The 15,006-nt window shown below is 41.3% G+C and overlaps 1 protein-coding gene across 1 annotated transcript in view; it reads left to right on the forward strand.

Moving 5' to 3' along the window:
- dmd (dystrophin) overlaps window positions 1–15,006 on the forward strand; it is a 387,210-nt gene that overhangs the window by 311,478 nt on the left and 60,726 nt on the right. Inside the window, exons 67-68 of the mRNA XM_030747286.1 lie at window positions 10,287–10,350; window positions 13,493–13,553. Coding sequence (XP_030603146.1) covers window positions 10,287–10,350; window positions 13,493–13,553 — 125 coding nt within the window. The remainder of the gene's footprint in view (window positions 1–10,286; window positions 10,351–13,492; window positions 13,554–15,006) is intronic.

Here is a 15,006-nt window from a genome sequence, read left to right on the forward strand (position 1 = left end):
GCAAGTGGTGTATAACCAGAGTCAAAAGAGGTGAATGAAGAAGAAACACTCAGTGCATCATGGAAAGCCCCCAGCAGCCTATGTCTATTGCACATAACTAAGGGGTTCAGGGTCACCCGATCCAGCCCTAACGATAAGCTTTATCAAAAAGCAAAGTCTTAAGCCTAATCTTAAAAATAAAGAGGGTGTCTGTTTCCCGAATCCAAACTGGGAGATGGATCCACAGAAGAGGGGCCTGAAAGCTGAAGGCTCAACCTCCCACCTCCCATACTATGAGGTCTTTAAGATAAGATGGGGTCTGATTATTCAAGACGTTGTATGTGAGAAGAAGAAGAATTTTAAATTCTATTCTGGATTTAACAGGGAGCCAATGAAGAGAAGCCAGTATGGCTTTCTAGCCCCCATCAGTACTCTAGCTGCAGCATTTTGAATCAGCTGAATGCTATTTTGACAGAAAAAGGAGGCCAACACAATATTAGGTCATAATGTTATGCTTGATCGATGTAATATGGATATAACAATATCTAAATGAGTACTTCCATATAGTACAATTGCAGTGCCATACACTGAAGTAATCTTAGTATATGAAATGAGACATAGAACCAGTCTGCAGACTTTTGAATGTTTCTAATTGACTTATCAAATGAGATTCATTTGATCATTGTATTTGTATATTTCTGAATGACATCATAGTAATGAATACCTAAACTACCTGTCCCAAAACTGTTCTTGTGAGTTGAGCCATAGAAGAGAGGTGGAAGATGAAGAAACAGCGTTTATTGTATAGTACTGTGGAAGATGTTAGTTCTTTAAGTGGTGTCACAGCCCAGCTCAAGGGAAGGACCAAACTGGAGAAGGCCACACATGACAGTTAAAGAAAATGTTTATTTACAGAACAAACATAATCAAAACTATGTAAGTCAGTAGTGTGTGCAGTGTCTGGATGTGTGATGTGAAATGATTCAAAGAAACACCAAACCTCAAGGAGAGCCAGTAATGATACCGGCAGCCTAAATATCATCAACCAGCACAGCTGCAACCCTTTCCTCTCATGACTTCTCTACAATGAGGAAGTAGCCCAGAACCCTCAAAGGGCGTCGCAGCAGAAAAAAAGGACAAATGTCAGATCTAACTGATGTACATTTTGCATTGCTATTCATGAAAATAACCTGTAACGCCCCAGACCAAAGTAGTTAAATAGGTGCTTCTGTGCTTTGAAAAGCTCAGTTACTATTATAAGTAGTCTGGAGTTGGATTTAGATAATAGATAATAGAGGGCACTAGGGCGACACCCTCCTTGAGCCACAACACAAGCAATAAAAATAGTAGTTAGTGATATTGTTAATATTAAATTATAAAAATTTTCAATTCTGTGTATTTGAAATATGGATGAACCCAGTAATATTCATACAAAATTTCATTTTGTCTTTGCTTGGGTTATTTTTAAAATTTGTTTGATAATATGAACAATTTAAGTGTGACAAAAATGAAAAAATAAGAAATCAAGAAAAGGAAAAATACACTTTCACAGCACTATATTCCTTCAAGACCCCAAGTCAGTAAAATTACTGGCCCTAAGTCAGTAAAATCTCTCTCCTAAGACCTTTTTGAGAAGAGAAGTTTGACAGAGAACCTACATGCGAAAGAAATTTAAATCAGTTTAAGTGGATGAGTTAACATGGTCTCGAATATTTCTTTCGGCTTTATTAAATCCTGGACTGCACTGTTAGTTGATTTTGCCAGGTTTTGCTACACTTTAAGAACTGTATATTTATTACACTGCTGATGTTTGCAGTTTTTTTAAATCTGCTGCAGGTTGCTTGTACTGTAACAATATGCACTTACCTCTAAACTAATCCCTGTATAGTCCTCAGTCAAAATGTCCTCTTGTCCCAGAGAGCACCAAAACAGAGGTAGGAACTAGAAAAGCTAAAAAAAAACCCCCAAAAACCTCAAAAATAGAATGCAGATACACAACGAAAGGGAGATTTCCTCCAAGAATTATAACAAACGATGAAAGTGAAAAGGCAACTGTTAGTGCTCTTATGAGGCGTAACAATGATAAAGAAACTTTTTCAGGTTGCCATATACTCATTAACAAAGACGTTTGGAGTGTGTGTGTGTGTGTGTGTGTGTGTGTGTGTGTGTGTGTGTGTGTGTGTGTGTGTGTGTGTGTGTGTGTGTGTGTGTGTGTGTGTGTGCGCGTGTGTGTGTGTTACTTCATGGAAAATAATGACTCTGATCGCCAACCAAGTATTGGCAATCAGAGTCGCCCCAGAGTGTGCTTCTATCAGTCTCAATAAACCCATTTGCAGTCGTGCTGGAAGTCAAACAGTGACCATAACTAAGCATGACAGATAGCACCAATGAGCTGCAACGGAGACCAGCTAATACCAAAGCATCCCAGGCTGAGATGTATACCACAGTGACACCACAATGACAGGAGCAGAAGGCCAGTGCCTCTGAAGTTCACACCTGACCAGATGTTCACACACATACAGACACACGCACATGCATATGCATCCGCTGTCAAGGGACAGCAGTATGGCAGGCAGGATGTGGACCCAAATGTAGGACTCGAGAGACAGACATAACCTCAAACGGCAGTTTTATTGCTGAACTCTCAGAATACAAAAAACATGGAGATACTTAATAGGACAAACAATCCAAAGAACAAGGACTCTCAGGAAAACGTGGAACAAGGAACACAATACCTAGAGGAGACACCAAAGGGCAAGGGGTAAATTAAGTAATTCTAGGGGGCTGGCCGAGAGGCCAGCTGGGAGGCCAGCAACAGAGACGAAGCACCTCTGGGGGCCAACCACTTGGTCAGCAGCAGTGGAGGCAAGTAGACACCTCTAGTGGCTCAGTCATAGCCCAGCGACAGTGAAGAAGACCCTCGGGTGGCATGGCTGGAGTCTGGTGTCGGCAAATAAGGTGGAGCCTCTCAGGAGGCCAATTGAAGTCATAAATGACAGAGACCCCTGCAGCCCTCTCTCGGCATTCCCTGGATACCCGGGCTGCTGCAGCTCTGACTCAGGACACTCAGTATTCATAGGACACTTAGGATTCCCTGGCTGGGGATGCTTCTAGGGAGGGCAAGACACAGGAAGAAAAACCAAACGACAACTCATGAAATAAGCCAGGAAATGATAACAAACATGGAAAACACAGACACAGAGGGAGGACCTCAACTAAAGCGCTAGAAACTAAGAATACAATTAAATATACTATTAAATAAATGAAAATTATACAAGAAATAACATAAGCACAAGACAATTACATTTAAGTGATGTCTTAGCCTGAAGAGGTTTGTGCATCCCTCCATGGATATGCTTTCTCAGGCCATCAGTGACCCACCATCAAACTGGTCCTGAACTATTCTACAGGCAGCATAATGTTCTTCATGCCTTCTCCAGACCCTTTCACGTCTGTCACATGCGCTCAGATTCAATGTGAAAAGTACAGGGCACCAGTGGTGGACCTGCCAATTCTGGCGTTCTCTGGCAAATGCCAGTCGGGCTCCACTGTGTCAGGCTTTGAGCACAGGGCCCACTAGAGGATGTCAGACCCTCAGGCCACCCTCATGAAGTTTGTTTCTGATTGTTCATTCACACCAGTGGCCTGCTGGAGTTCATTTTGTACGGCTCTGGCAGTGCTCATCCTGTTCCTCTGTACACAAAGGAGCAGATACCAGTCTTGTTGATGGGTTAAGGACCTTTTACAGCCCTGTCCAGCTCTCCTAGAGTAACTGCCTGTCTCCTGGAATCCACTTCATGCTCTTTAGACTGTGCTGTGAAACACAGCAGACTTTCTCGCATTGGCACGTATTGATGTGCCATCCTGGAGGAGTTGGACTACCTGTGCAGTAGTGATACTGAACCTAGCCAAATGCCATACTTGTGAACAAACAGTCAGAAAGGATGAGGAGGTAAAAAATGTCAGTAGCCTCCACCTTTTAAACTATTCATGCATTTGTGCATTCTAGTGCACCTGTTGTTAATTTCATAAATATAAAGCAGCTGAAACTGATTAACAACCCCTTCTGCTACTTAACTGATGGGATATTAACAGATCAATATCCCACAGGTTTAACTGACACTCAATAAGGAGTGGTTCTGCAGGTGGGGACCACAGACCACTTCTCAGTACCTAGGCTTTCTGGCTGATGTTTTGGTCACTTTTGAATGTTGGTGGTGCTTTCACACTCATGGTAGAATGAGACGGACTCTACAACCCACACAAGTGGCTCAGGTAATGCAGCTCATCCAGGATGGCACATCAATGCGAGCTGTGGCAAGAAGGTTTGCTGTGTCTGTCAGCATAGCATCCAGAGGCTGGAGGTGCTACCAGGAGACAGGCCAGGACACCAGGAGACATGGAGGAGGCCGTAGGAGGGCAACAACCCAGCAGCAGGACCGCTACCTCCGCCTTTGTGCAAGGAGGAACAGAAGGAGCACTGCCAGAGCCCTGCAAAATGACCTCCAGCAGGCCACAAATGTGCATGTGTCTGCACAAACGGTTAGAAACCGACTCCACAAGGATGGTGTGAGGGCCCAACGTCCACAGATGGGGATTGTGCTCACAGCCCAACACCGTGCAGGACGCTTGGCATTTGCCAGAGAACACCAGGATTGGCAAATTTGCCACTGGTGACCTGTGCTCTTCACAGATGAAAGCAGGTTCACACTGAGCACATGTGACAGACGTGACAGAGTCTGGAGACGCCGTGGAGAGCGATCTGCTGCCTGCAACATCCTTCAGCATGACCGGTTTGGCAGTGGGTCAGTAATGGTGTGGGGTGGCATTTCTTTGGAGGGCCGCACAGCCCTCCATGTGCTCGCCAGAGGTAGCATGACTGCCATTAGGTACCGAGATGAGATCCTCAGACCCCTTGTGAGACCATATGCTGGTGCGGTTGGCCCTGGGTTCCTCCTAATGCAGGACAATGCTAGACCTCATGTGGCTGGAGTGTGTCAGCAGTTCCTGCAGGATGAAGGCATTGAAGCTATGGACTGGCCCGCCCATTCCCCAGACCTGAATCCCATTGAGCACATCTGGGACATCATGTCTCGCTCCAACCACCAACGTCACGTTGCACCACAGACTGTCCAGGAGTTGGCGGATGCTTTAGTCCAGGTCTGGGAGGAGATCCCTCAGGAGACCATCCGCCACCTCATCAGGAGCATGCCCAGGCATTGTAGGGAGGTCATACAGGCACGTGGAGGCCACACACAATACTGAGCCTCATTTTGACTTGTTTTAAGGACATTACATCAAAGTTGGATCAGCCTGTAGTGTGTTTTTCCACTTTAATTTTCTGTGTGACTCCAAATTCATGCCTCCATTGGTTAATAAATTTGATTTCCATTGATGATTTTTATGTGATTTTGTTGTCAGCACATTCAACTTTGTACAGAACAAAGTATTCAATTAGAATATTTCATTCATTCAGATCTAGGATGTGTTATTTGAGTGTTCCCTTTATTTTTTGAGCAGTGTATGTATGTATGCAGGACAATGTTTGTTTGTATGTTCTCTCTCTCCAGACGAGTGGACTAATCTTGATAAAACTTTGCATAAACATTGCCTAGGGCACTATGAGTGCCAATATCTATCTGATGTATACCAATATTCTATATAAATCCTCAATCGTTTATATTTGTACATTTGACAGTTCATGAGCACCGAATGTAAAGTCATACAGAATGGAATATAGTATCATAATATAATGACTGTAGCGTATCTATGTATGTTTGTATGTTCATATGTTCCCTGTCTTGTGTGCATAGCATTGGGGTTTGCCAGTGTTTTTAATAAGCAGTGCAAACAGGGAACCTAACAGGCAATAACATGTTGATGCTTAGCTAGCCAGCTTCACAAGCTTGAAGCTGAATTGAATTTAAAAGTCATCAATCAGTTAAACAAAATTTAACCAAAATTTTGTATTCTTTTATTTATGTAAAGGGGAATAATTTTTACTTGAATTTATTAACTTTTAACAGATAGACCATATGTCTTTGTGTTAGGAAACAGTAGTCTTTCTTGTTAAACATTTTGCACAGAGCAGAAGGATTTTCTTTGGACAGAAAAGAGGATTTAAGTGCCAGTTTGTTTGTTTTTTTTTTTGGTTTTTTGAAAAGTCACTTTCCATTGCAAGTGGTTCATGGAGAGTTGCATGCTTGCCCAAGAAATCTGGCATTGCTTCTAACAGTGCACATGTGTGTATGTGTTGGCAGGTGGAAACACTGTCTCACAGTCCAGTACATTCTGCGTGTGTTGTGCTTTCATGTTTTCTCATTTAATTACTTGAATTTTAGATGAGTACTTGTGTTTTTTGTGCACATGTGTGTGTGTGGGAGAGAGAGAGAGAGAGAGAGAGAGAGAGTGGGGGTAGGAGTTACCTGCACACTCAGGTTACTTTAGTCAGTTCACGATGTTCTATTGTTCCATAAAAGGCTGATTGGTTGGCATAGGAACACAGTGCATTCTAGGTAATTGTGACCTAACCTTCCTCAACAGAACCACTCCTCTTGTACAATTCTAATTAGGTTACTGTGGATACGGGAAAAAACAACTCAGGCAGGAATGGACTGGGTGAGGTGGATGCAAAGGTAATTTTACCGTTTGGTTTCATGTCACATCAAAGCTACAAAATATAAATAGTCAAACTAGTCAACATTGTCATATCTCTATCTGTTCTTCATCTCATACCATGGATCACACACACTCCCTTGATACTGGGCCATCAACGGCTGTCTCAATTGGATTGTTGATGAAAGGCTGGATGATTAATCAGCCAATCTGTCAACTCAGACAGGATAACAATCCATCTCAGTGCCTCAGTTTCAAGACTTGAGTGAAAAAAAAATTTTTTTTAAAATGTTGAGATGCTTTAAATCTTCCACTGATTCACCTTTACTCTTCCTGCAGCAAAGATCAGTCATTAATCAGTGTCTGCCAAAGCTCAGCATGCTGGTCATACTGCATGTGTTGCCTGAAAATATGAGATCACTGAATATTGTGTCAGGAAGAGTCGGTGATTATAAACTACTGGACTGGACTCATCCCTGTAAGCATCAGCTGGCATTTTATGTGAATTATTTCTCAGATTATTAAGCCTTAATGAGGTATCAGATTTTGAGGTTTAGTTTTCTCTGTATTGCAGTGAAGTATTCATCCTCGCGTAGGCTCCAGAGCTTTATTATGCTTGATTATACTTTCTAATGATGGCACATTTGTCCAATAAATTGTTAAAGTGCAGTTGTCCTCCAGATAGCAATACTTTTTCATGTCCCCTGAAGTTTCTATCCCAGCTGACATAGGGCGAGAGGCAGGGTACACCCTGTACAGGTCACCAGCCTGTTGCAGGGCCAACACAGAGAGACAGACAACCATTCACACTCACATTCACACTTATGGGCAATTTAGAATCACCAATTAACCTTACCCCAGTAACTGCATGTCTTTGGACTGTGGGAAGAAAACCGGAGTACCCGGAGGAAACCCACACAGAGAACATGCAAACTCCACCCAGAGAGGCCCGGGCCAAGGTGGAATCAAACCCAGACCTTCCAGATGTCATTCTAGCTGTGAGGCAATGGTGCTAACCACCACACCACCTTGCTTTCCTTTTAAAATAGCATGATACTGAAGTTCAATTCTTCAGTATCAGTTAGAATAACAGTTTGCTGACCCCATGCAATCAGAATATGTTTGTTTATTTTTAAATTTTTCTCGGGGGGGGGGAATTGTTTAGGCAGATTGTTTACTTTCTTGACAATGAATAGACAGCCAGTCAGGTAGCTTAGTATAATTACACCATCCAGGGATAAACAGTCAGCCAGGCTCCCGACAAAGTTCAAGCAATATCAGCCTTACCATTTCAGGCCCCAATAGAAAGTGAATGAGTTTTGCTTTGTTTTTTGCTCTGTTTTGTTTGGGGGTTTTTTGTTAGGTTGCTTTTTGTTTGTGTGTTTGTTTTGTTTTTTGCTTTGTTTTCCTTTTTTTGGTTTTTTTGGGGGGGTTTTTGGGGGGGGTAAAGCCAAAGATCAGTTGCTCAGTTATTGCATCCGAATTTATGTTGGGGGGTCCAATCTTATTCACTCTCAATGAAAATGTAAACTGTATCTGTACAAACATACATTATATTGCCTAAAGTATTCACTCTTCTGCTTTCACACAAATATGATTTTGAGTGACATACTGTTCTTAATCCATGGGGTTTAATATGATGTCTGCCCACCTTTTGCAGCTATAACAGCTTCCACTTTTCCACTTTTCTAGTTTAGGAGTGTTTATGGGAATTTTTGACCATTCTTCCAGAAGAGCATTTGTGATATCATCCAACATCAGTGTCTGATGTTGGATGAGAAGGCCTGGCTCACAGTCTCTGCGCTAATTCATCCCAAAGGTGTTCTATAGGGTTGAGGTCAGGACTCTGTGCAGGTCAGTCAAGTTCTTCCATACGAAACTTGCTCATCAATGTCTTTATGGACCTGCTTTGTGCGTTGTTATGTAGTCATTTTGGAACAGGAAGGGGCCATCCCCAAACAGTTCCCACAAATTTGGGAGCATGAAATTGTCCAAATTATCTTGGTATCCTGAAGCATTAAGAGTTCTGTCCTCTGGAAATGAGGGGCCAAGCCCAACTCCTGAAAAACAACTCCACACCATATTTCCACCTCCACAAAACTTTACAGTTGACACAGTGCACTCAGACAAATACTGTTCTCCTGGCAACCGTCAAACCCAGATGCATCCATCAGACAGAAGTGTGATTTGTCACTCCAGAGAACACATCTCCACTGCTCTATAGTCTATACACCACTGTATCCAGTGCATCCAACGTTTTGCATTGCGCTTGGTGATGTAAGGCTTGGATGCAGCTCTTCGGCCATGGAAACCCATCTAATGAAGCTCTCTGTGCACTGATCTTGAGCTAGTCTGAAGTTTGGAAGCCTGTGGCAATTGACTCTCTGATACTGGTGTGCAAATATTACTTTGTCTGTACTACAAGAACATTCAGGGTTTTAGAGTCTTATCACTCTCCTTCCAAAAGTGTTCAGTCCCTTGAACACATTTATGGCAAAATGATCAGAATTGTCCAAGTTAATTGATAAGGTATATCACTGATCCAAAGATAAACAAAATATGAATTGTAAAATCAGTGCCAAACACAGCACAGCAAAGTAGGCTTTAACATTCGAATCAATGACACGCTAAGAGTTTGTGATAGTCTGTGAGCAAATGTGTGTACCCCACCAGGCTGAGCCTCCCCCTCTGTGTGTACCCATGGATCTATGCTAATATAGTATAATTATTTCAACTCTTTCTAGATAGACAGCTCCTTCAGTGCTGAAGGAGACTCACAGGAGACTCCATCCTCTAGTTCTGCCACTACAAATTTAATTATCCTCTCCAAGATTGTCTGTGTTTCTCCTTCCCTGTCTCCCTCCATCATTGCATCTGTTGTTCTGTCTTTGTAAGGCTATATCATGAGCTGTGCATAGAAATCATCCCACTAATGTATTTCCATTGGCATCATAATCATGATCATGTAAGCTGTATTAATCTGTGGAGGTATAAGGACTGATAAGAGTATAATTTGGTTTGATAAAGGAATTCTTTAACAATAACTAGATTATTTAACATTTTTAGTGCCCTGCATATATATTAATGCAGAACATTTTTTTTAATTAAAATTTAATTAAGACTCTTTGTTTCAATAGACTTGTAGATAAAGTATTATTCAATAAAAGTGTATATTTCTGAAATACAAATTATAACTACAAACCCAAAAGACTCAAAAGATCAAGTCAAAGCTAGTTAGTAAAATAGCTACAAACAAATTTAGCTAAAGCGTAAATTACGTTTATTGGCTATGTGTTCCCCAGCTTTATCTGTCACTAACTACTTTTAGTAACAGCAATATCATGTGTTTAGTTTTACTATTCTACATAAGTAAATGAAGCAGTGGTTTTATCCAGAATATGATGATCTCTATGTTCCCTATCTCTATGCAGCTAGTAATTTATATAATTGGCTGCGCTGGGAACTCATCTAAGGGATTAGGGCCGAGGTTAACGTAACCCGAAAATAAAATTAAATATTGGTTTTGCACATACTTGACCACTGGTTTTAGTGGGTTAAACTGACAAATTGATTACTAAAATTATTTATGATGTTGATTCGAGTATAAAGTATAAATTTTAATAGTAGAGCATATGGATAGGAAAAAATATACATACATCAATATATGTTAATGTATTTTTCCTCTCTCATAGATCTCCATCAAGGAGCATCTCAAGCAGCTGACAGACGCTCACAGGGACTTTGGCCTTACACATGGTAAATATAATGCAAATATAATTATTTACCTACGAGCAAGCATCAGGCAGCTGTCTGTGTGTGTGTGTGTGTGTGTGTGTGTGTGTGTGTGTGTGTGTGTGTGTGTGTGTGTGTGTGTGTGTGTGTGTGTGTGTGTGTGTGTGTGTGTGTGAGAGAGAGAGAGCGCACTCGAGTAAAAGAGGGTAAGACAAAATGTTTTGGTCAGCTCACTCTGAGGGGCTCCTCTGAGTAGATTACTCACTAACCAAATAAGTGATAAGAAGGGGAGTTCTGTCTGCACAACCTTTTTTCAGCTTCATCTCACAATTCCAGTGTGACCCAAGCTCTCATCCATATTGCATGGATACGTATGAAAGCATTTGGATTACACTGCATGAATTACAGTGCATTTGATTCAACTTATGTAATTTACTGTTCAGTACTGATACAGTCACTCTAGAGAAAACAGTGGCTGGAGATCAAAATTATTGCAGCCATGTGCAATAACTTATCTTGTTGCCTTTGAAAGCGTTGCTTGGAAAATGAGGACAAGGTCTACAACCACTCACAGTTTCCCATCTTTAAGCAGTTTTGTTGCATCGAGACAGCAATAAAACAGCATTAAGACAGGGTCAGCCTGCTCTCATCCCACTTCTGTATTTCCAAGCTGTTTCATTAGCTACTTATATTCAGAGTCCAGCCAGAACCTCACAGATCTGAAACTGAAATTCATTCATAATGTAAAATTTTTCACATGGATTAAGTATCACATATGACTGTAATATTGCACAGTAGGAAAAAAATATTGACAAAAAGGAGGAGTGGAAAATGGGGTGGCATTGGTGATGGGGTTGGGGGGAGGGCAGTGCACATTGAGGTTCAGTGTTGTTATGGCACTTGAGAAGATGCTCTTTCTGAGTCTGTTTGTCTTTAACCTGTAGCACCTGCCAGAGGGCAACAGGTCAAATAGGTCAGAGACAGGATGTGTTGGGTCCTTTAAAATATTTTTGGTACAGCTGAGGCAGCAGGAGGTAAACAAGTCCTACAGTGAGGACAGAGAGCAGCTGACGAAGCCTTCTCCTCTCTGCTTCAGTGCAGCTCCCCATGATACAATATGTCAGTTTGCTCTCTATGGAGGGGCAGTAAAAGGTAGCCAGCAGCTTTTGACTCAGGATGTACTTCCTAAGCACTCTCAGGAAGTGAAGGCACTGCTGTGCCTTTTTGGTAACTGCTGATGTGTTTGCAGTCCAGGATGGGTCAGCAGATGTGAAGGTACCCAGGAATTTATAGGCTGGGACCTTCTCTACACAGTTGCCATTGATATAGAGGAGGCAGGTCTGGACAGTTCTTGCTGAAGTCAAAGATGATTTCCTTTGTTTTCCTGGTGTTCATTACCAGGTTTGCTGAACTCTAAACTGACCATTTCAAGATCTCATCTCTGTAGGCAGACTCATCCCCTTCTGAGATGAGTCCAATAACCAATCATCTGCAAATTTGGCTGGTCTGCAGTCATGGCTGTAGAGAGAAAACAGCAGTGGAATCAGCACATAGCTTCGCAGAGAACATGTGTTGAGTGAGCAAGTGGAGGAGAAATGGTGGGTCACTTTCTGCGGACAATTTGTGAGAAAATCCTTTATTTGGGGCAGATGAGCATAGGTAGGATTAAGACAAAATAATTTACAGACTAGAATGTCTGTGATGATTGAGTTGAAGGCTGAGCTGTTCTAGGTGACTTAGTGCAGTGTGGAGAGCTATGGCAATGGCATCCTTAGCAGACCGGTTTGCTTTGGAGGAAAATTGATGTATGTTGAAGATGGGAGGAGACCAGTTTTGATGTGAAATGAAACCAGTCTCTCAAAGTACTTCATCACCAGAGATGTAAAATGCTATTGGACAGTAGTCATTGAGACTGTCAGTGGCTGAATTTTTGAGTATTGTAATGATGGTTGCAGAACTCTTACTGGAGTCACTGGTTTTCTCCCTGCAACGGACTATGCGGCTTAATCCATCATGGCATGTTAAACTCCATAAAAATTTGCCTTATATCCATCAAGTTCTTCATGGTCAACTTAATGATTTATTGGTATAAAGTTGATCAAAAGCCTTATAACTTAGAAACTATGATTCTGTCATGGTGCTCTCTGTGGGTTTTGTGATCCGTCCATTCATTTTCTTCCACTTATCTGGGTCCCAGGGACAGCAGCCTGAGCAGAGAAGCCCAGACTTCTCTCTCCCAAGCCATATCCTCCAGCTTATCCTGGGGACACCAAGGTGTTGTTCCCATCCTGTGTCTGCCCTGGGGCATGCTCGGAACACTACACCCAAGAGCCACCCAGGAGGCATCCTTGTCAGTTGCCTCAACTGACTCCTTTCAGTGTGGAGGAGTAGCGGCTCTACTCTGAGCCCCTCCTGAATGATTGCATGCTTCACCCTATCTCTAAGGAAGAGCCCAGTCACCCTTTGGAGTAACCTCATTTCCACCGCTTGTATCCGCGATCTCTTTCCTTAGATCACTATCCAAAGCTTGTGACCATATGTGAGGGCAGGGACGTAGACTGACCAGGAAATCAACAGTTTCACTTTCACGCTGAGCTCTCTTTATCATGATGGACCGGTGCAATGTATATAAATGTTTGTGTTATATAATTGTGGTGATATTTTTCAACAATTTTACTCTTCTAAAAAGTACAACACAAGTTTTCAGAATGAGTTCCTAAAATTTTTACATACAATTAGCAGACATCAATTTCTGACATGGAGATTGAGTTCTTAGATAACATTAGCTTTAATAGATAATGATACAAGAGATAATTGAAGCTATGAAAATAAAATTGATTTGAATTTGTTCATCCAATAGATAGGTTGGAATAAATATGATTTTGGTGATGGTGGCGATGATGATGTGAGTTGTTATATCTTACTGCTACAGCATATGTGATGGCTGTTGTCCTACAGTGTATTGTTCTTTTTTTAATACAGTAAATTTCACCTGTGAGGCACAATAATACTGACACTGTGGGTAATTTGAGCCCAGCAATCTAATTGGGCATAGAAATGAATTCTTACTAACATTTCCCCAAAAAGCTTAGTTTGTTTAATGGTTTTATGAGCATAACGAGTGAGATAATTATCAATATTTCTTGGTTTTCTTCTGTCTCTGCAGGATCTGTGGAGAGCCCCTTTGAGCAGGGCATCTCCCCAAACAACGTGCCCTACTACATCAAGTAAGTACTCTGATGACTGAGCTGGAGCCCACCTTGTGCTCTTCATTTGCAACTTACTTTTTAAACAGAATGAATGTGCTTTGCATTGCCATTTAGGCCAAACTTCTAACATCAGCTAACAAGATTTGTGACAGCAATCTTATATTAGTAATCTTGATCTTGTAGGCTGGGTTTTCTAAGTGGTAATAGAAACAGAAATACCATCTGAATATCTATATTTTGTGTGTATAGAAAGTTTTTTATAGAAATCCGAATAATAATCAGTAGAATGTGAAGGGAAAATGCCAGTTTCTCTGTCCAAAGGTATTAACAGAGATGTAAAAGTTCTTTCTTAAATTTTAAGTTTTTGTTTTTTTGTTTTTTTTTTTAACAGAGGCATGCCAAGGAAGTAACACACAAAATGTTGTTTCAACCTAACTTTTAATAATTTAAGATGGATTGATCCATTGTGATACATGGCATTGTCTGGTCCAAAATTGTGGGCTTGCCTGGTATTGCTTATGTAATTCTGTCAACGTTCATTGACACGTTGACAGGATTACATTCATCCTGTCAACGTGTCAGTGTCAATGATTCATCCCATTCATTCAGTCAGTTTGCATACATCCAGTTATTTGCAACTTCATATTTAATGCAAAGCGGTGACACTTTTACATCCATGCATCTGTACATCCAAAATTAGACAGCACAGGACATCCAAAATGCAGACGTGAGTGGGTGTGAACATGTGAGCAGAGCAGCTTTACAGTTAACTGAGCCTGGAGCAGACCAACAGGGCAACATTTTGGATTGCTGATTAGTATTTCATCTTGAGACTCCAAGAGGTAATAAAACAGCAGGAACAGGATGAGCAGACAGTTTGAACCATGTAATTATTGTTGGGTCTTTACCTTACAATATAAAGCACCTTGAGGCAACTGTTTGTTGTGATTTGGCCCTATATAAATAAAATTGAACTGAATTGCAAAAATGAGAGTCTGAAAGGCAAAATGACCGAAGAGCACTGAGATTTAAAGCATGTGGAACAGAGGCTTTTCCTCTTTATTTTTATTAATGTGATAGGAGTTGGGCTGAAACGTCAATGGCCCATGAAAATTACTACAGTGTAGAGAGTCTTAGTCATTGTTACAATTAGTAAACTTATACGGTAGCATTGCTCCACAGCTGACACAGATGTTTTGGAGTGCTGTGGTGTGTTGTTTGCTGGAATATTGTTAACTATTCTATCAGCAGACAGAGTGTGTTAGTATGGTAATAAGCACACACTTTTAACTTGGGCATCAATGCTTCCACGTGCACTGACAGTTGTTGAGTTGGTCAGCAAAGCAGTTTCAGTGAGCTGAAGATGAGACATTTGATTTTTGTGCCCATATTCAATTATTTTGGAACAAATTATTCTGTACATTTGGATACTGAATATTTTGGTTTTGGAGGTACAAAATTTTACATCTTT

This window comes from Archocentrus centrarchus, chromosome 2 (assembly GCF_007364275.1).
Source record: "Archocentrus centrarchus isolate MPI-CPG fArcCen1 chromosome 2, fArcCen1, whole genome shotgun sequence".
Classification (NCBI taxonomy): Eukaryota; Metazoa; Chordata; class Actinopteri; order Cichliformes; family Cichlidae; genus Archocentrus; species Archocentrus centrarchus.